Source organism: Triturus cristatus, chromosome 4_2 (genome assembly GCF_964204655.1).
Source record: "Triturus cristatus chromosome 4_2, aTriCri1.1, whole genome shotgun sequence".
Classification (NCBI taxonomy): domain Eukaryota; kingdom Metazoa; phylum Chordata; class Amphibia; order Caudata; family Salamandridae; genus Triturus; species Triturus cristatus.
Genome location: NC_140586.1, coordinates 197,226,290 through 197,243,842, shown reverse-complemented (window position 1 = coordinate 197,243,842; position 17,553 = coordinate 197,226,290). Strand labels below are relative to the sequence as shown.

The window sequence follows — 17,553 nt, the reverse complement described above, 5'->3', positions numbered from 1 at the left end:
ATAGGACAGCCCCGCGGAAGGATAGGGTCCTCCCCAGAGAGAACATAGACGCACGATTTAGCCCAGTTGATGACAAGGCCGGAGTTAAGACCAAATGAATGCAATACATCAACCAGTACTATCAGGGATTTACGTGGGGAAGCCAGGTACAGGAGAATATCGTCAGCGTATAGAGATACGCTGTCCTCATACTCGGGGGTCCAGCGGAGACCACGAATAGAAGGTTCCCACCGCAGCCACTCCGCCAGGGGCTCCAAGGCGAGCGCGAAAAGGAGCGGCGATAACGGGCAGCCCTGCCGCGTGCCCCTGCCCAGCTCGAACGGAGCCAACACTCTACCGTTCACCACCACCTGCGCCAGCGGGCCGGAGTACAACAATTTTACCCAACTGATGAATCCTGGGCCAAACCCAAACTTCGCGAGCGTCGCCCAAATATAAGGCCATTCAAGCGTGTCAAACGCCATAGTGGCGTCCAAGGACGCCAAAATGGCCGGCTCTCGTATGAACGGGACACGTGCGAGCACCCCGTGCAAACGCCGCAGGTTAAGCGCTGTATTGCGATGAGGGATGAAGCCGGACTGATCCTGGTGAATCAAGTCACACACTACGCCGACCAGCCGATTGGCCAACACCTTGGCGAGGATTTTGGGCTCTGCATTCAATAGCGAAATAGGCCGATAGGATGTGACCCGGTCCCGTGGCCTCCCCTCCTTATGGATAACCACGATAGTAGCTAGACGCTGGTCTAGCGGGAGGGAACCCGCCGAGTGGGCCGCGAGGAACATAGCACGGAGATGCGGTGCCAGCGTATCCGGTCGCAGTTTATACAACTCGATGGGAAGACCATTAGGACCCATGGCCTTGCTGGAAGCGACCGAACGTATGGCGAGGGCAATTTCTTCGGAAGTTGGAGCAGCGTCCAACGACACTCTGTCCTCCTCCGAAAGGGAAGGCAGCGCGATATCCCTGAGCAGGGCGTGGGAATCCTCTTCAGAGCGGGAGGACACCGGGGAATACACCCCACGGAAATAGTCTGCAAAGCAGGAGACAATTTCTTCTGGTTCAGTGACACACACACCATTCTGTTTCTCAATCAACGGGACAACTCGACTCGCTCTCTCCTTTTTGTCCAGCCATGCAATCAATTTACCAGCCTTATCACCCACATCATACAGTCTCCCCTGTTGCTCTCTACTGAGGCCCCTGGCCGCCTCCGTGACGAGGGCCTTATAAGCCGCTTGCTTGAGTCGGAGAACATGTAATTTGTCATCCGTCACCCCACATTCTAGATCACCCTCCAACTCGGTTATCTCAGCTTCAACACGAGTCACCTCCTCCCGCTCGCGCCTCCGGGAATGGGAAATAAGGGACAAGGCCTCTCCCCTGAGTACCGTCTTGAACGCCTCCCACAATGAGATCGCCGATGACACAGACCCCACATTCTCGTCAAAGTAGCGCTTAAGGGATTTAACCAGCTCTGCGCGAATGGTGGGGTCACGCAGGTACCAGGGATTAATCGGGACCACCCTACCCTCTCCCCTCGGAAGAATATCAAAGTGCAACAAAAGTGGGGAGTGGTCCGAAATACCCCGTGCCAAATGGCGCACCTCCCCTATCCTCCCAACGTGCGCCGCCGGAACCAGGACATAATCTAGCCGTGAGAGACTACCATGAGCCCCTGAATGGAAGGTGTACTGTAGCTGCGTGGGATGCTTCAAACGCCAACAATCCACCAGCCCCAAGGTGTCCAAGAGGCCAGACAACCATGCCTGGGCACGGGGGAGATCCCTAGGGGGTGACGATCCAAAGTTCCGGAAACCACAGCATTAAAATCCCCCCCCACCACTAGAATCCCCTCCGGAAGGCCAAGGAGGAGGTGCCCCAGATCCACAAAGGTGGTCGTCTGCAGCCCCGGCGGGACATAAACAGACACAAAAACGACCACTCTGCCCTCCATTCTACCCACCAAAACCGTGTAACGTCCCCTGTCGTCATGGTGCACCTCATCAATCTCCAACGGGAGCGAGCCCTTAACCATAATGCCCACACCCCTTTAACCAGACGTGAAGCCCGAATGGGCCACAAGGCGGTAGCCCCGTCGATTCATGGCACAAAAGGAGTTGCCAATGAGGTGTCTCCTGCAGAAAAACTATATCGGGCGAAATTCGCTTCAAGAACTGCAGGACCACACCTCGTTTTATCCTGTCCCCCAATCCATTAACATTCCAGGACAACAGACTCAGTCCCCTACCCCCCATCATAAACAGAAGCCATCACTCGTCCCCCAGAGAGCACTTTAGAAATAACACAACGATGCTTTTGCCTTGTGGTAGAAACGAACAACACCCCACCCCAACCCACCCACCCCAACAAAACTCCCCCCTCCCTGCACCCCTGCATGAGCCCAGACAGCCCCCCCAACTTGCAGTGTGCCTGTCGCCCCTATATAGTGAAACTAGCTAGACCCCCTAGAGGAGGAAAGAGTACCCCTTCTAGACCCCACACAACCTCCAAGGGAGGGGAAAGAACAAAGACAGAAGCTTGGTCGAAAGTGGCATCATAGTCGTCCAGAGTGAGGCCCAATATCAACCCCTCAGTCCCGATCCAGTGGGCCTTCTCCTCCCGCCGCCCCCCCCCACCATCTCGAGCACTACCCCCAGACAGAGTGTCCAGCCAGTCCCCGGCCGCTTCGGGACGATCAAAAAAGTGCGTGCGACCATCCACCTCTACCCGCAGCTTGGCCGGGAAGAGCATGGCGTATTTTAAGTTCATGTCCCGGAGCCGGCGCTTAACACCCAGGAAACTCAGTCTCTGTTTCTGGACCGCTTGAGTGAAATCGGGATAAAAGTTCACCTCCATATTTTCCAGCTTAATCGGCTCTTGCAGTCTGGAGGCTTGCAAGATCGCGTCCCTGTCCCGAAAGTTAAAAATCCGGGCAATGAGAGGCCGCGGAGGGGCTCCGACCTTCGGCCTTCCCCCGGGAACTCTGTGGGCCCTCTCCACGGCAAAGAATTTACTCAGTCCCCGAGGCTGGAGATGGGTAGCGATCAGGTCCTCTACAAAAAGATCCGCCGCCGCTTCCTCCCGTCCCTCGGGTACTCCGATGATGCGGATGTTATTCCTCCGGGCCCGACTCTCGGAATCCTCCAGGCGCCGATCCATAAGCGCACTCACCTGACGAAGTCGGTGCACCTCCGTTTGGAGGGCCGCCACCTCAGTCGTGAGGCCCGACGCGGTTCGGGCCAAAGAATCAACCCGGTCGTTGGTCTTGGAGAGATCAGCCCTCACCAGGCCGACATCCACGAGGACCGCATCGATCTTATGCGCCAAGGTGTCGAACCGCTGGCCCACCGAGGCCTTCATCTCAGCAATGGCGCCCATGACGTCTTGCAGAGTCAGATCTGTGGGCAAATCCGGGGCATCAGGGGGGCCCTCAGAGGACTTGTGCGGTCCGCCGGGGGATCCCTTCTGGAGGGTATAGCGGTCCATGATGTTGGCCTGATGTACGGCGCCACGCCGGGTCGACTTGGTCTTCGACCGATCTCCGTCTTGTTTCGTGGCCATCGCCACGGGTCACACACCCGCACCAGCTACGCCGTAGAGGGCAGGCAATCAAGGCCACGAGCTCTGGGGGGGGCCACCCCAGGTCGACGGGTTGGGTCACAGCCGGCAGGCAGGCAGGGTCTCCCGGCGAGGCCACACCAACACAAAGAGCTCCGCGATCTCACTTGCAGAGACGGCAAGGGGGTGCGAAAGTGAAAGCGAAAGTGTGGGGTACGCGATTCGCCAGACCCGTCCCGCCGTTGTTGTTCACTTTGCCACTGGATCACCCCCCAGCGCAAATCCGGGGTCCGGCGAGAAGTAGGCCGCAAACTTCAATCGGTGCCCACTCCGGCACCCGAAGTCCGATTCGAGAACGGGAAACGGGTACCACCTCAACTCAGGCTCACCGACACAGTCCCCTCAACCGAGGCAGGATGAAGACAGGATAAACGTAGGAGGTTGCGGAGGTCCTCGGGAGCCTCGCACCTACGCGGCCATCTTGGTTGCGCGCTCTGTGATTCCACTTTTAAGGGTATTTGGGACATTCTGTCATTGGAAACGTATTCCACTTTGTGAATGTATTTTAATGTCAATAACTCATATAACCGATAACTGCAACAACAGTATTGGCAGTAAGGATTTTTTGCACATCACTGGAAATTGGAGACTGTATATACTTTGGGATTACCAATCAATTAGCACCACGGAGGAAACATTAGAGAGGCGGTAAAGGAGGACGGGTCATGGCGCACGGAAGAGCGGCTACAGCAGGGGCGTAGCTGCCGTGGAAGGCAGAAAGGCAGTGGCTGCTGATGGCTCTTGAATACAGAAGACCGAAATATCAGAGAGGAGGGCAAGTATGCTAGTACTCCAGCGATTAATGGCTCAGCACTTCGGCAAGTAGAGCGGCAGTGTGAAATCGTCCCTCCCCAGTGAATCTCTGCAGCTACAATCCCTGCCTTGGCTCTTTCTGCTCTCACATCGCCAGGGTAACCTAGGATAACCCTGCCTCCAGTCAAGCCTCCGTAAATATATGGTGCCACCAAATTAGTAGTCTGCAGCCGTAAAGTGCATGCAGAAGCGGCCGGGCTAGATCTGGGTGCGGCTTACGGGTGTAGGTTGGTGTGCCCCATTCGAGCCTTGAAGCTTCGGGAACCCAGTGGTTCGGCGCAAGGCACAACAGCTTAAACTGAATAGAAAAGTCGCCACAACGTCTCTAAGGTACAGAGGCTCTCGTCAGACGGGCTGCTTTGAAGAAGCAGATTCAGGGGTTATAAATGTAAATGCCGCCGAAAGGAAAAACACGCAAGCTAATAAGGGACAGAAAGATGCCATCTCAAGAAAGTGCAAAAAAGTCCAGCATTGTAAGTCAGTAGAGAGTTCTGTTACTGTCTCACCCAGAAGAAAAATCGACTCCCGCAAGATATTTTGGTACTCCCAGAATTAGAGAGATGACAGATAAATGGAACCAGGAGTCAAAAGGGAGCCAGGGGGAATTTGAATAGAATAGACATAAGAAGCCATGGGGGGGGGGAAAGAACGCCTTGCTCAGAAGCACGCAAACCCGAATTCATGTAGAAGAGAGGAATAAGGAAAGAGTGGGCCAAAAAAAGTGGGTAGCAGGGTGGATGGTGAGCTGCCACATATAATAATAAGGGGAGAGCCCTCTTCAGATCAACCTAGGAAAAGAGAATGCCTAAGGCCGGATAAAGTACCTACAGACATGAGGAGTAAAGGGAAGTATAATAACTGAGATAGTCTGTGTAATTCAAGTGTGGAAATGTTATCCTTCATTGTATCTAACATGTTAAAATTTAATTAAAAAATGTAAACAAAAGAAAACAGAGATAGTCTGTGGGTATTTATGGAACCATGGGGAGAAGGATAGGGAAAAAATGTCAGAGGAAGCTAAAACCCCCGAATCGCTCACACCTGTTACAAATACTGGTTAAATGTCTCACTCTGGGTGAGGTCACATCCGGCGATATAAGGCAAATAGGCTTTACAACAAATGTGGAAGGAAATGAGGTGACAAAGGCCCTCTTCTATCCTGAATGTGTAAAGCAGATGGTGATCAGGGCGGAAGGAGGACTCGAAAAGGAGGGGATAATTCTCGTGCAGGTTGGCGAATTGGGTACAGAGGAGAGTAATCCCAGGAACCTTGGGGCTCTTACCTATCATGCAGGACTACGCCCGCAGAAAATACAGTATAGTATACCAGGGGATAAGCATAGAAGAATATGTACTGATAGAAGTAAGGGAGGGATACAAGTAACCATAGCAAATGCTGTAAAAGGTCCAGTACTGAGCACCCGATTTGAATCACTATCTGACTCAATAGCAAGTTGGGATGATAATATAATTGAAGGGTTGAGTGATGTGGATTAGGAAGTGGCCTATTCGCACAGCCTAGGGATATTGACGTGGAACATAGGGGATATAAGAGACAGTTAACCCAAGATACCCTTAGAGAGATGTTGGGAAGCTGTGAAATTATGTGCTTCCAGGAGTCTTTGCTATGCGAGGTACCCAAACCAATAGATGGTTTCTTTATGCTACTAAAGAGGCAGTGTGTATGAACTTAGGGCACCCTTCAGGGGGGTTGGTTACATTAATATCATCAAAAATAGCTAACCAAGTTAAAAGTGAATAGTCAAGGCTATTAGCTAGCCAGGGAGAGCGCTATAGTGGCCCCCAGGCAAGAAGACAAATAATTGTGTGCAATATATACATCCAGCCAGGGGCTATAACAGATTATGAAGGGCAGCTGAAAACTGCTGGGGGGAAGACCTGGAGCTCATCTATACAACAAATGCATCATAGCTGAAAATGACCATAGGGGATTTTAACCACAAACTGGATCCCTCTCTTAGTGATAAATTGTTTAAAGACCTATTACCAGTGACACACGTGCCCTGGCAAGCTTTACTAGAGCAGGTAGTTCTGCATGAGATGAATCTCTAGCAAAGTTCCTAAGATCTATAGGGCTATTCTGTGCCAATGGACAAATAGATACTTACCAAACAGGGGGGTGTTATTTGTTCTGTCAGGTTATTTCTGAGCGCTCTCTTTATTTACGTTCTCGTGTTATCTCAAATATATCTGAAACGGTGCCACAGGAGAGGGAAAAAAAAAAAAACCTCTAGTGGTGGGCCCGGCCCACTGTACGAATGGAACACAAACTGTGCACACGTTAAATTCGGTATATAATGCGCAATAGCATTTGTTTCAAAACATATCCATACAACAAAACAATTGAAGAAAGTGAAGGACCACAAGATGAAGAAGTATATTCAGTCTTTCTGTTTATGACGAGTTCAGATATTCCAGCCAGCCAACACGTGTTTCGTCACGGGGTACAAAAACCCCAGACTTCTTCAGGGCTTCTCTTAGTATGGCGAATGTATCAGACCTCAAACCTGGTGATAATTCCGACCCAGTAGGTCTTATCATTCACACGGACCGGAAGTATTCAATTGTGCGAGTGTAGGAAACAGTATAATCCAAAGCAATACGACCGTCCAAGTAAAGCCGATTTGAATCACTTAGACTCTAAGACGAGTACATCTTCCAGTCACAGCCTGAATTCTCTCCGCGTGTGGTTATGTGTGTGCCGTCATAAACAGAAAGACTGAATATACTTCTTCATCTTGTGGTCCTTCACTTTCTTCAATTGTTTTGTTGTATGGATATGTTTTGAAACAAATGCTATTGCGCATTATATACAGAATTTAACGTGTGCACAGTTTGTGTTCTGACAAATAGATACTGACCGCCCCGCGAGAAAGACCTTTTGCATAGGGAATCAGAACTGCCCAATTGATTATGCCTTCATAAATGCTTGGCACTTTACTGAAGTAGAAGGGTTTGAGGTGTTGCAAAGTGAAGGCAGCGACCACTAGCCCTTACGATTATTACTCAGGAAAGAACAAGGGTCAAAAAGAGATAGAGTGGTCCCTTTACAGATAGAACACCCTTGACGCATAACCACCCGTATAACCGAGTAAAGTTTGAAATTGGTTAATGAGCTGATGATTGACTAAACGTTCCTCGGTAAACTACAGGTAAAAGATAATGTTCTAACATGGTACGGTCAGGTGATTGAGCAGGTGGCAAATTGCTTAAGGAGACACCTAAAATCAGGACCTGTGACCAAGAAAGCTGGTCGGGGGGGGGAGGGGTGTGGAATGGTTGGTTTAATAATGAGTGTAGGAGCTTAAAATTGTGATGGGGAAGACAGTTTAGAAAAGGACAGCATAAGGTAACAATGGAGGTGTTATTGCAGATATGCTATGTACGACTATCGGTCAGATTATAATTTTATCGCAAAATGAAAAATGCTTAAACTAAATTTAAAAGAGTGCAAACACTATAATTTAGATTCGACATTTTTTTTTCTCACAGCGCCCCGCTTCCTTCGGCGGAGCTAATCACCACTTCAAGATGGCTGCACCAGCTACGTCCTGAAAAATGAGTATTAAGTAGGCTGGAAGCCTTTTACACGAGTCAATGATGTACTGACTGATTTAAATATGTCTGGCCCAGAGACGCAACTCTAGACGTGCTTGTTTTGCATGCCCGTAAACAATCTTGGAACCGAGAACGCGATTCATTCCAACATGGCCTCAATGACATTGATAAGTCCTTCTTCTATAACACCCTTGTTGACGTCGAATCTGCACTCTAGTTCTGACTTGTAGCATGGCTGAGCTGGGCTCCCCGGCCCGCATACTCCGGGCACTGCTGCGTGAACTGCGGCTTCTTCAGGGGCCGCAGTACCGGAACACTGCCGCCTACCAGTATATCCGGGAACAGACTGCGCGACACCGGGTAAGGATGTATTAAGAGCGCAGGAGAAAGACAAGTTGGAGCCTAGTGTGCATCAAACTGTTTTGTATATTCGTCTCCCGGTGTGCACCATATCTGGTCAACTGTTCTTCACTCAGTAGTAATGACCGTCCGGTAATACAGTAGAAATGTGTTCCTTACTCGGCAGTAATGACCGGTAATACCACAGAAATGTGTTTCGCTAAAGTAGTCGTTTAGGCTTTCGGTTCTTGAGTCAGAAAACGCGCTTGTTGCTCTTAAACATACCCTTGGAAAATATATTTTGGCAACTATTGCTATTACAAGTAGTCTAGATGTTGAGAGAAACTAAAAAAAATCGTACATTTGTAAGATAATGTAATGCTTCGCTCGTGATAAGGTAAGGGGAAATTTGGCCCGGCTGTGCAGATTCAGGTGCACGCAGTGGATATGTTGAACCGGTTAAAATGGAATGCCTTGTAATTTTGCTTGAATAGGTAATTTGAGCTGAATTCACAACTAACTGAAAATTTTATACTACTGGCCCGTGTTATCCTAAATATACTGAATTAGGCTTTTTTTTTTTTTTTTTTTTAATTTTTAATTTGGCCACCGAGTAAAGCAGGCTTAATTATCAAATCATTGCCCTCTTTAGCCAGTCACTTGTGCAATGTATACATGCGTTGTTTCCTTTAACATTGATGGTGTCAAATTATTGCTCGACTGCTTATTGTTCAGATGGAGAAAATTGTCAATTATTCTTCATTCATCCATTCGCGATTGTTCTAAAGTAGCCACGACCAACACGTGTTTCACAAATGACTTCCCCCGTAAAAACGTATAAAATATATAAATCAAATTCCACACAGAACATACTTTTAAGGTTGCGATTGAAAAAAGAACAGGACTTTTTCTTTATTTTCCCAAATTCATATTCTCAGCAAAGTCAACAGTGTGTGTGTGTGTGTGTGTGTATATATATATATGTATATGTTGTCCACCATTATTTAGCTTGTGAATTAGTTTATAGTCCCCTTTCTTCTTCCTGCACGTGTCTAAAAGGGCTAACGAATCATTGAAATTCTATACAGTTGTCACCTGGTCACCCTTGAATTTTCACAACTGAAACTTCACATAATTATGTGGAGTTTGGATGTTCTGAACATTCATGACTCAAAAAGTATACATCATACAAGAAATCTAAATTTGTAAGTATTTTTATTGATAAAGAGTTATTTATAAGCCCTAGTTTTACTAAAGTTACCCTTAGCCCTGAGGACCGTATGGGTTCATAATTGTATAGTTGCATCGTGCATATTGATGTCTTTATTAGTACGAAATTGAATATCATTTTGATTGAGTGCTTAAAAGCATTGACTGTTTTATCATTGGTTACCTCATTCGATTCTAGGTATACATCCAGAGATGACTTGGTCAGATAGACTGAGAGGTTTCTAAATGGCACAGTCACATGATCTTTTCATCAAGACACTTAAGCATGTTTAAGCAAACGCTGTACCTTTAAGATTCTGCCATTGTGCACAATGTAAGAATAACAGTAAAGTGAGACGGAATTACTGTTATCAGTTATGAGTTTAATTTGCTGCAACTCCGTGGAAGAAAATGTTCCATTTAGGAGTAAATTGTAAATCATTGAAACCTGGAAGTGGTCAACTGCTGCTTAATATTAAAACGTGTTAGTCTTCTGATCTTCTTATGGTGAGATAACCTTTGGAATATTGTGCTCGCTCTTAACAGACAGTTTATATAAATTGGCTTCAGCATTTTCTAAACGAAACAGTGCATTATTACCTGGTGTAAGTCATTAAATATGAAAAGCAAACAAAAAAGATAAGATTATTTCCTAAACGAAAAGCGTTAAGGTTGCACTTTTCAAGGATTTCCGACAGAGTGACACACATACATTGATGGAGGAGGGAGTTCCTAAATCCCTGCTTGAAAGGGGGTTGCAATGGAGGCCCCCGTATCGCATACGGTATCAGCTGAGACGTTGGTGGGTTCTGGAATGGCAGTGTTTTCACCGAATCTGATGCCGCAGTCCTCCCGCCCCCCAAGAAGCCTAACTCCCCTTGATTAACAAGCTGATAGACCCCCGAGGGGAAATAGGAATTGGACGTGGGGTTTCCATCCCCCAGACAGTTTGTGGTTAGGATTGTCGGAAATCTACAGAGGTGAGTTCATGTGCCGAGTGTCATTCAGGATGGGCCTGATAGAGCTCTCAAAGGGACCATGCCATTGTCTAATGAAAACATGGAGGGACCCCCCACCCGCCGCTTCCGTCTCGCAGCCTAATAGTGGTGCACACGTTTCTATACTTGGGGATAGGGTCCCTTTATGGATCCCTTCGAGGGACGCCATAGAGAAAACCAGTGTGGTGCGGTACTTTTCATCCTTCATTCTGGACTTCACTTGGTTATTTGACAATCTTCTGCTTAATAATTCAATTAATTGGAATCCAATGGCATTTTGCCATCCCTGAAATCTTTGTATATGCTTGCAGTTGGCACTCTTGGGAGACAATGACAGTTCCTCATTCTTCCTCTTGGCGAATTTTTACATTCCTCCTGGGAGACACCATGAGCACCTGCTGTGTGTACTTTTTTTCATGATATAGCTATTAGGGAAGAATGTCTCCTAGTAGTTATCGTGGGAGATTTTAATGCCAAGTCTCTAACTCTGCCTCTGAGATCTACGCCAACGCCGATAAAGAGGAAATCTGGCATATACCTGAGATTTTATTACCGAAAAATATAAAAACTGATAAACAAGGGTTTTCCTTGTTTGAGACCCTCAGAAGTATAGATCTGATTATTTCAAAGGGAAGAGTGCCTGCAGATAAAGCAGCTCTATTTGTTCCATTCCCCCCTTACTCAGTCTATTAGATTATGTGGTTGTCTCTTATCAAATGTTTGGGGCTTTTGAACATTTCTTTGTTTTCCCGTTGGCATGTGGCTTTTGATTTACCTGCATTGGATCCAGGGAACTCCGTCCTAGGAATGGCTTTTTTAATAAAGTAAACGTATGTTCCTTTGGACATCTAAAAATATGGCCGAGGACAGTTTGATAATTAAGAGGGCTTATGTAGAGCAGTCGGGGTGTGTTCCCAATAATACCATTCAGTGTTTTGAGGCCTAAATGGAAGAGATTCGCAATTTTAGCTCTTGATCTGTTGACCTTTGCTCGTCTAAACAGGGCACATTTTCGTTGAAAATACTAAATCTAGAAATTAATCGATTAGATAAAAAACAGCATTTATAGTTCTCTATGGGTGGTCAGCAGGAAATTAATCGCCTCAAACGATTAAGAAGTCGCCGTAAACTCAGTGAAAGGAGAAGGGATTATGATTTTAAGTGGATTGGCTTGAGAGAAGTTGCAAGAGCTAAAGATTCTAGGAAGTACTGGTGCCTGATAATGGAATATTACGATTTAAGGCAAAAGGCTCTGCCTATTCTGATCAATGAGAAGGACTGGGTGGATCATATCTCCCTATTATATAAGAACAACAGTCCAGCCGTTCCTGTGACGATTGGAGTGGATGAGTCCTCTTTTTTCGGAATTTGGTCCTACTTCAGGGGATGAATTTGTGGGGTTTATAAAGTACACACCAGAACATCTGGCGCGCAAGGTCTGTAAGTAATTCCAATTGTGTTAATTAAAAAGGAGGCAGTTGCCTGGGGATCTTTTCTTGCCCTGCTCTTTAATTATTGCTTTCAAACTGGGAAGATTCCCCTTTCTTGGAAGGGTTGTAGTCACTCTGTACAAAAAGGTTCTGAAAACTTCGCCATCCAGATTCAGACAGATTACTTTGTTGGATGCTTTGGGCAAATTATTTGCTAAAAGTATTATTTGTCATCTGCAACAATGGGCCCATGACCAGAATATCATACCTACTGAACAAGCCAGTTTCAGACAGAAACATAGCATCCTGGATAACATTGCCGTCGTAGAGAAATACACACATAAATATATATATATATATATTACCTACTGGCGGTCGCCAGTAGATAGTTATAGTTAGGACCGTGTTTCCATAGGAAATCCGCAACATTCTATTTGGAATAACTTTGGCGCCGGTCGACGAATCCTCGCGAAATTTTCAAAACTAATAAGGCGCTACGCTCCGCTCCTACCCTGAAAGTCTCGGGGGGGATTCGTCAAGCGGGGGCTGAGAAAAAGGGGGGTCCCAAAACGCGTTTTCCCCATGCATTTTCCCATAGGACCTTTAGTCCGAGCTACAGCCCGAACGGCTGAACAGAATTACTTGAAATTTGGAAAAGAGGTAGTCCTCAGGTCAAGGATGTGCCTTTTGTAGGTCTGGTGTAAATCTGTTCAGTAGGTACTGAGAAAATAGCATTTAAATCAATATATATATCTGTAAGCGCGCTCCGTGCGCTTACCGTACGCGTACGGTGCCGTGCGCGAGCTCAATTCTGATTGGTGGTTACATGACTGTAAACATTCGAATCGGTCGAAATCAGGAAGTGTCGGCCGCCATTTTCTGTCTCTCGCACTGAGAAACAAAGGTGGGGAACGTGAAAAGGGGGCAACGAAGAGAGTTGCAGACCCCCTAGTGTTTGTCCGGGGATCCAAGAAGGACTCAAAAGTACGGAAAATACATTTAATAATTTAAAAAAAAAATCGCGGAGTGCGCGTACGGTAAGCTTACCGTACGCGCACGGCAAAAAAAAAAAAAAAAAAAAAAAATAAAGAAGTAACAATCACATTTAAATAAATTAAACGACCCACAAGGGAGAAAAAAACAAATGTTACTGTGTAAAAAAAGGCGAGGCGCGCACGGCATGGACTGTGTGCGCACAGTGAAAAACCAGAAAAAAAAATAAATACATAATTTAGCATTTAAAAAACCGTACAAATTCACTGAAAAAACCATAGGTTTCACACACGTTATAGTTAGGAATTATCATTTACAAAACCTTGCAAATTCACTTAAAAAACCATAGGTTTCACACATGTTATAGTTAGCTGTACATTTCACTCGTAAAAAACCAATGAAATTCCACGTTATAGTTAGATCAGGTAACTATAACTTGCGCGACCGCAATCCACAATGTGTAATTTCAGATGTCATCATTGATGTCATGAGTGATGTCACTGATCCATGTCATGAGTGATGTAATATGTGACGTCATCAGCAGTTTATTGTGGGCGCTAGTTATAGTTACCTGATCTAACTATAACGTGGAATTTCATTGGTTTTTTACGAGTGAAATGTACAGCTAACTATAACATGTGTGAAACCTATGGTTTTTTAAGTGAATATATATATATATATATATATTTTTTTTTTTATGGGGCGTGCCAGTCTATACTGCTTTCATTGATTTCTCCATGGCGTTTTCTAAAGTTGACCACCAAACGCTGTGGAGAAAGCTCATTCGACTGGGTGTCCCATATCATCTTCTGGGTCTCATCATGGAATTATACTCGGATACTTGGTGCTAAGGTTTGATGGGCGGATCACTGAGATTATCCTGTAAGATTAGAACACCTAATGGGCTCAAGCAGGGTTGCTTGCTGTCCCGTCTTTTGTTTTCTGTGTATATATATATATCTGATCTTCCCGGCGCCTTAAATTTGGTGAGGGGGATGCCCCCAGAATTGGTTTAATACCTGTTGGTTCTCTATTGTACGCAGATGACCTGGCCATCTTTGATTTTATTCCTTTTGGCTTGCAACATCGCCTGTAAGCCTTGAATGAATATGCAGAAGCCCATTTCTTGAAAATTAACATCACCAAAAGTGAGATCTTGGTTTTCCGTAAGAAAGTGCTTAAAATAAAGAGGTGTTATCAGTTGATGTTGGGGTCTGAAAAACTGGAATTGGTTGATTATTTATATCTCGGAAAGGTCTTTAAAAAAAAAAAAAAACGGGCGAGATACAGAGCATATTAAACGCTGTGTGAGCAGGGCTGTTTCCCAGGCTAGCACATTGAATAGAGTCAACAGAACATGTGGGAGATGCCACTTTGTCTGTTTTCAGTGTTCAGGGTTAAAATTCCTCCTTCCCTATCATATGCTGCTGAGGTGCTGGATATGAACCATTAACTTTCCTTCGATAAGGCCGCAGGTCGAATCCTGCACCAAATTTGTAACCTAAACTCTGGCCGCCCCCATGCTTTACGCCTCGAATTTGGCTTGCATCCATATATTTTATCTTTGACAGTGATTTTCAGGTGGGGCAATTCCCTCCTTTTGGGGGAAGTGGGTACACTTGGGGCTGCCTTGAGAGTGGAAATCTTTAAGCTGAAAGAACAATCGGCATTTTTCAGGTCATTTGAGCGAGCAAATGATTCATTTCAGTTTACCTGGAACACTGACTCCCCCGTGCTAAATCTGTGTTGAAGTTGTTTATAAATAAGTCTGTGACCTCCATTAGTCTGGCCAGAGATATTGCTTTGTCAGCCCAAGTTGCACAAAGAGGTGGTTTGTTGGAGCTCATTAGGGAACAAACCACAGCTCTATTTAACTTGGAACCTACCTCATGGGATTAGAAGGCTGATGTTCTTGTGGGGACTCTATTTGTGGCCTCTAAGATAAATTACTGGCATATGAGATAAAATACAGAAAGAGGAGAGAATCTGTGTAATGTGTTTACAAGTTCAAGATTTTAATCATGCTATTTGCGTGCCTGGAGTTGCAAAAGGCTAGGCGTATCTTTTTAACACCTTTATACATCAAATTCAACATTCATTAGGCCCATGAGGCCCATTTATTTGTCTTGTCCCCACCAAATGAAATGGTTTGTCGTAGGATTTCTCAGTTTAAAAAAAAAAAAAACTTTCTTGGCTGTTTATTAGGTAATTTTAATGTGATTTTTATGTTGTAATATTTAGATTTTATGGAGGCATCCTCGTACAAAGGAAGAACTATTGATCGAAAATAAACTTGACTTGTGTAAGTAATTTCTATATGAGGACAGTGATTTGATAATTGTATCTGATGGGAATATGTTCTCCTATGTTGAATTATTGTTTGGATACCCAGTAAGCTGTAGAGCTAACTGATTTTAATCTTCTAATACAGGTGAATTTAAATCAAATTGCTACATTTATATAGAAAAGTAAGGTGTTCCCCTTTGATTTCAATGTTATGCTTGGGATATAGATGCATATATTAAATTAATGTTGTCTTGTACATTGATTTTTGAAGTGCTGCTCTTGGATAGCAGAATGTCACACGATGTTTGGGCCACTGGAAGTATGCGATAATGCTGCGTTTTCCACATACCTTTTTGAATTTATCGTTTTTGCCATGTAATGCACCATTTGCTGCATAATTTAGTCATCCTTGCTGCACAGTCTTGTCTTCAAGTGTGGCATAATTTTTGTACTCTGGAGTGGTTGATCGTTTCTTTTGTTACGTTCCACAGTGAGGTCTTCTTTAGTGACCTTCTCTGAACCTAAGCACTGTAGGTATGCAGTATAACCGTCCCTTATCTCAGCTAGTGGGTATCTCTGTCTACCTCTGGGAACTTTGTAAACCCTGCTGTAGTCTAAATCATTTCTCTCTAATCTGACTAGCTGGTATCCCTAGTATGCTTAAGGTTACCAATTAGCCATTTGCATGTTTAGGTTTTTTATCCTGGGACACACCGTATCGCCCTTTCTCTGTGTAAGACTCTAGCTGTAAACATATGTAGATATTTTTATGTTTCCGCTGGGGGTCCCTTCTTCTTGTGAACTTTCTGCATTTCTTCCGCAAGCATGTTTTTTGCTGCTTGGGGCTTTCATGGGAATCTTTGCTGCCTATTTCCAGTTTTTTGGCTCTTCACACACGTATGAAAAATTCCTAGACCAATCAACAAAATACAGGTGTAGTTCATGAAAACAAGTGTGTAGAATATACTTCTAGCTATTAAGTCAAATAATTCCCTCATGGAGATTTATTCTGCTCTTCTGCATCCAGCCACACAGATTCACCCACCCTAGTCTGTCATGTCTGAATAGACTTTCAGTTCTTTCCTTAAATCTTCACAATTATTAATTTTGGAACACAGGTGTTTGCGCCCAAAAAGAGGGTGCTGCCATCAAAAGGTAGATTCTTGCTGTAACAGGTCGATTGTTTCCTATAAAACAATAACAGAAGTTTGATGGTTATCCCCAAAAGTACATATATCAGGGCAGCAGTTGCCCACTAGATTTCATGGGTTCATAACTGGTGTAAATTGGTACTCATTATTTGCCTGTGGCGTTATGTAAGACCCTTTTGTCCCATCTGTCTTACATCCCATTGCTCATGTACTCGGTTGATTTGTGTTCTCCTCCCGCTCTTCAGGTCACCAGTGAGAAGCTGTGTCGAGCCCAGCACGAGCTGCATTTCCAGGCTGCCACATACCTATGCCTCTTGCGAAGTGTCCGTGAGCACCTGGCCCTCCATCAAACCTACCACAGAGGGGGTGAGCGCTCAGCAGAGGAGGCAGCTAGTATGGTGGGCCTGAGAATGCCTCAGCAGCCTGGAGGGAAAGGCTGGGAGGGCTGACCCTGGAGTTTTACCCATCAAAGCCACAGTGTGAAGTAAACTGATGGAAAGCATAAGGCTGCAGATGAAAACCAGCAACTGTCATCCCAGTATGAATTCCTAATATGACTCTAGTACAAAGTGTACCTATTTTTGTGTTTTATCTTTAAATAAAATTCTTTAGTGTTTCCATATCAGTTTCTCTTTGCCACTCCGTAGTTCCCTTCTTCCTCCTAGAGCGTGTCTGGAGTCTTTCAGAGCTAGGTCTTATTTTTTGATAATTTTGAAAACCAAAGTGACAAAATATTTTATTGTGAGTGCGTCCTGGAATACTAGTGAGGTTGTTAATAAAGTGGGTGTAATTCAGTGCATCTGCAAATGGTAATATCTTGATGCTATTCTTTTCATAAAATGCTTGCAATATAAAACAAATTTCTATTTATGAATTATAAAGGCCCCTGTTTTGCCTTACTGATTATGAACATATAGACTGTTTCCCAAAGATCTCTGGAGACTTTTTGGCACTGACCAAAAAACTCACCGGCTACTTATTAGCCAACTTTCAGGTATCTGCTGTCCGCCTGTAAGAGAATCCTTCTCTCTGTGACGTATGAACTACATTAACCATGCAAATGGGGTTCTTCAGGAATTAAATCATTTGGGTCTCCAAATTGATAGGAAAGTTTGCCATGTCACCGATCCCTCA

At 45.1% G+C, this 17,553-nt stretch overlaps 1 protein-coding gene across 1 annotated transcript; it reads left to right on the top strand.

Annotated features, from left to right (window-relative positions):
- Positions 1 to 8,071: 8,071 nt before the first annotated feature.
- On the top strand, positions 8,072 to 17,039 carry FMC1 (formation of mitochondrial complex V assembly factor 1). Its single transcript, XM_085601175.1, has 2 exons — positions 8,072 to 8,373; positions 16,665 to 17,039. The coding sequence occupies exons 1-2, from the start codon at positions 8,245 to 8,247 to the stop codon at positions 16,866 to 16,868; spliced, it is 333 nt and encodes a 110-aa protein (XP_085457301.1). The 5' UTR covers positions 8,072 to 8,244; the 3' UTR covers positions 16,869 to 17,039.
- Positions 17,040 to 17,553: the final 514 nt, after the last annotated feature.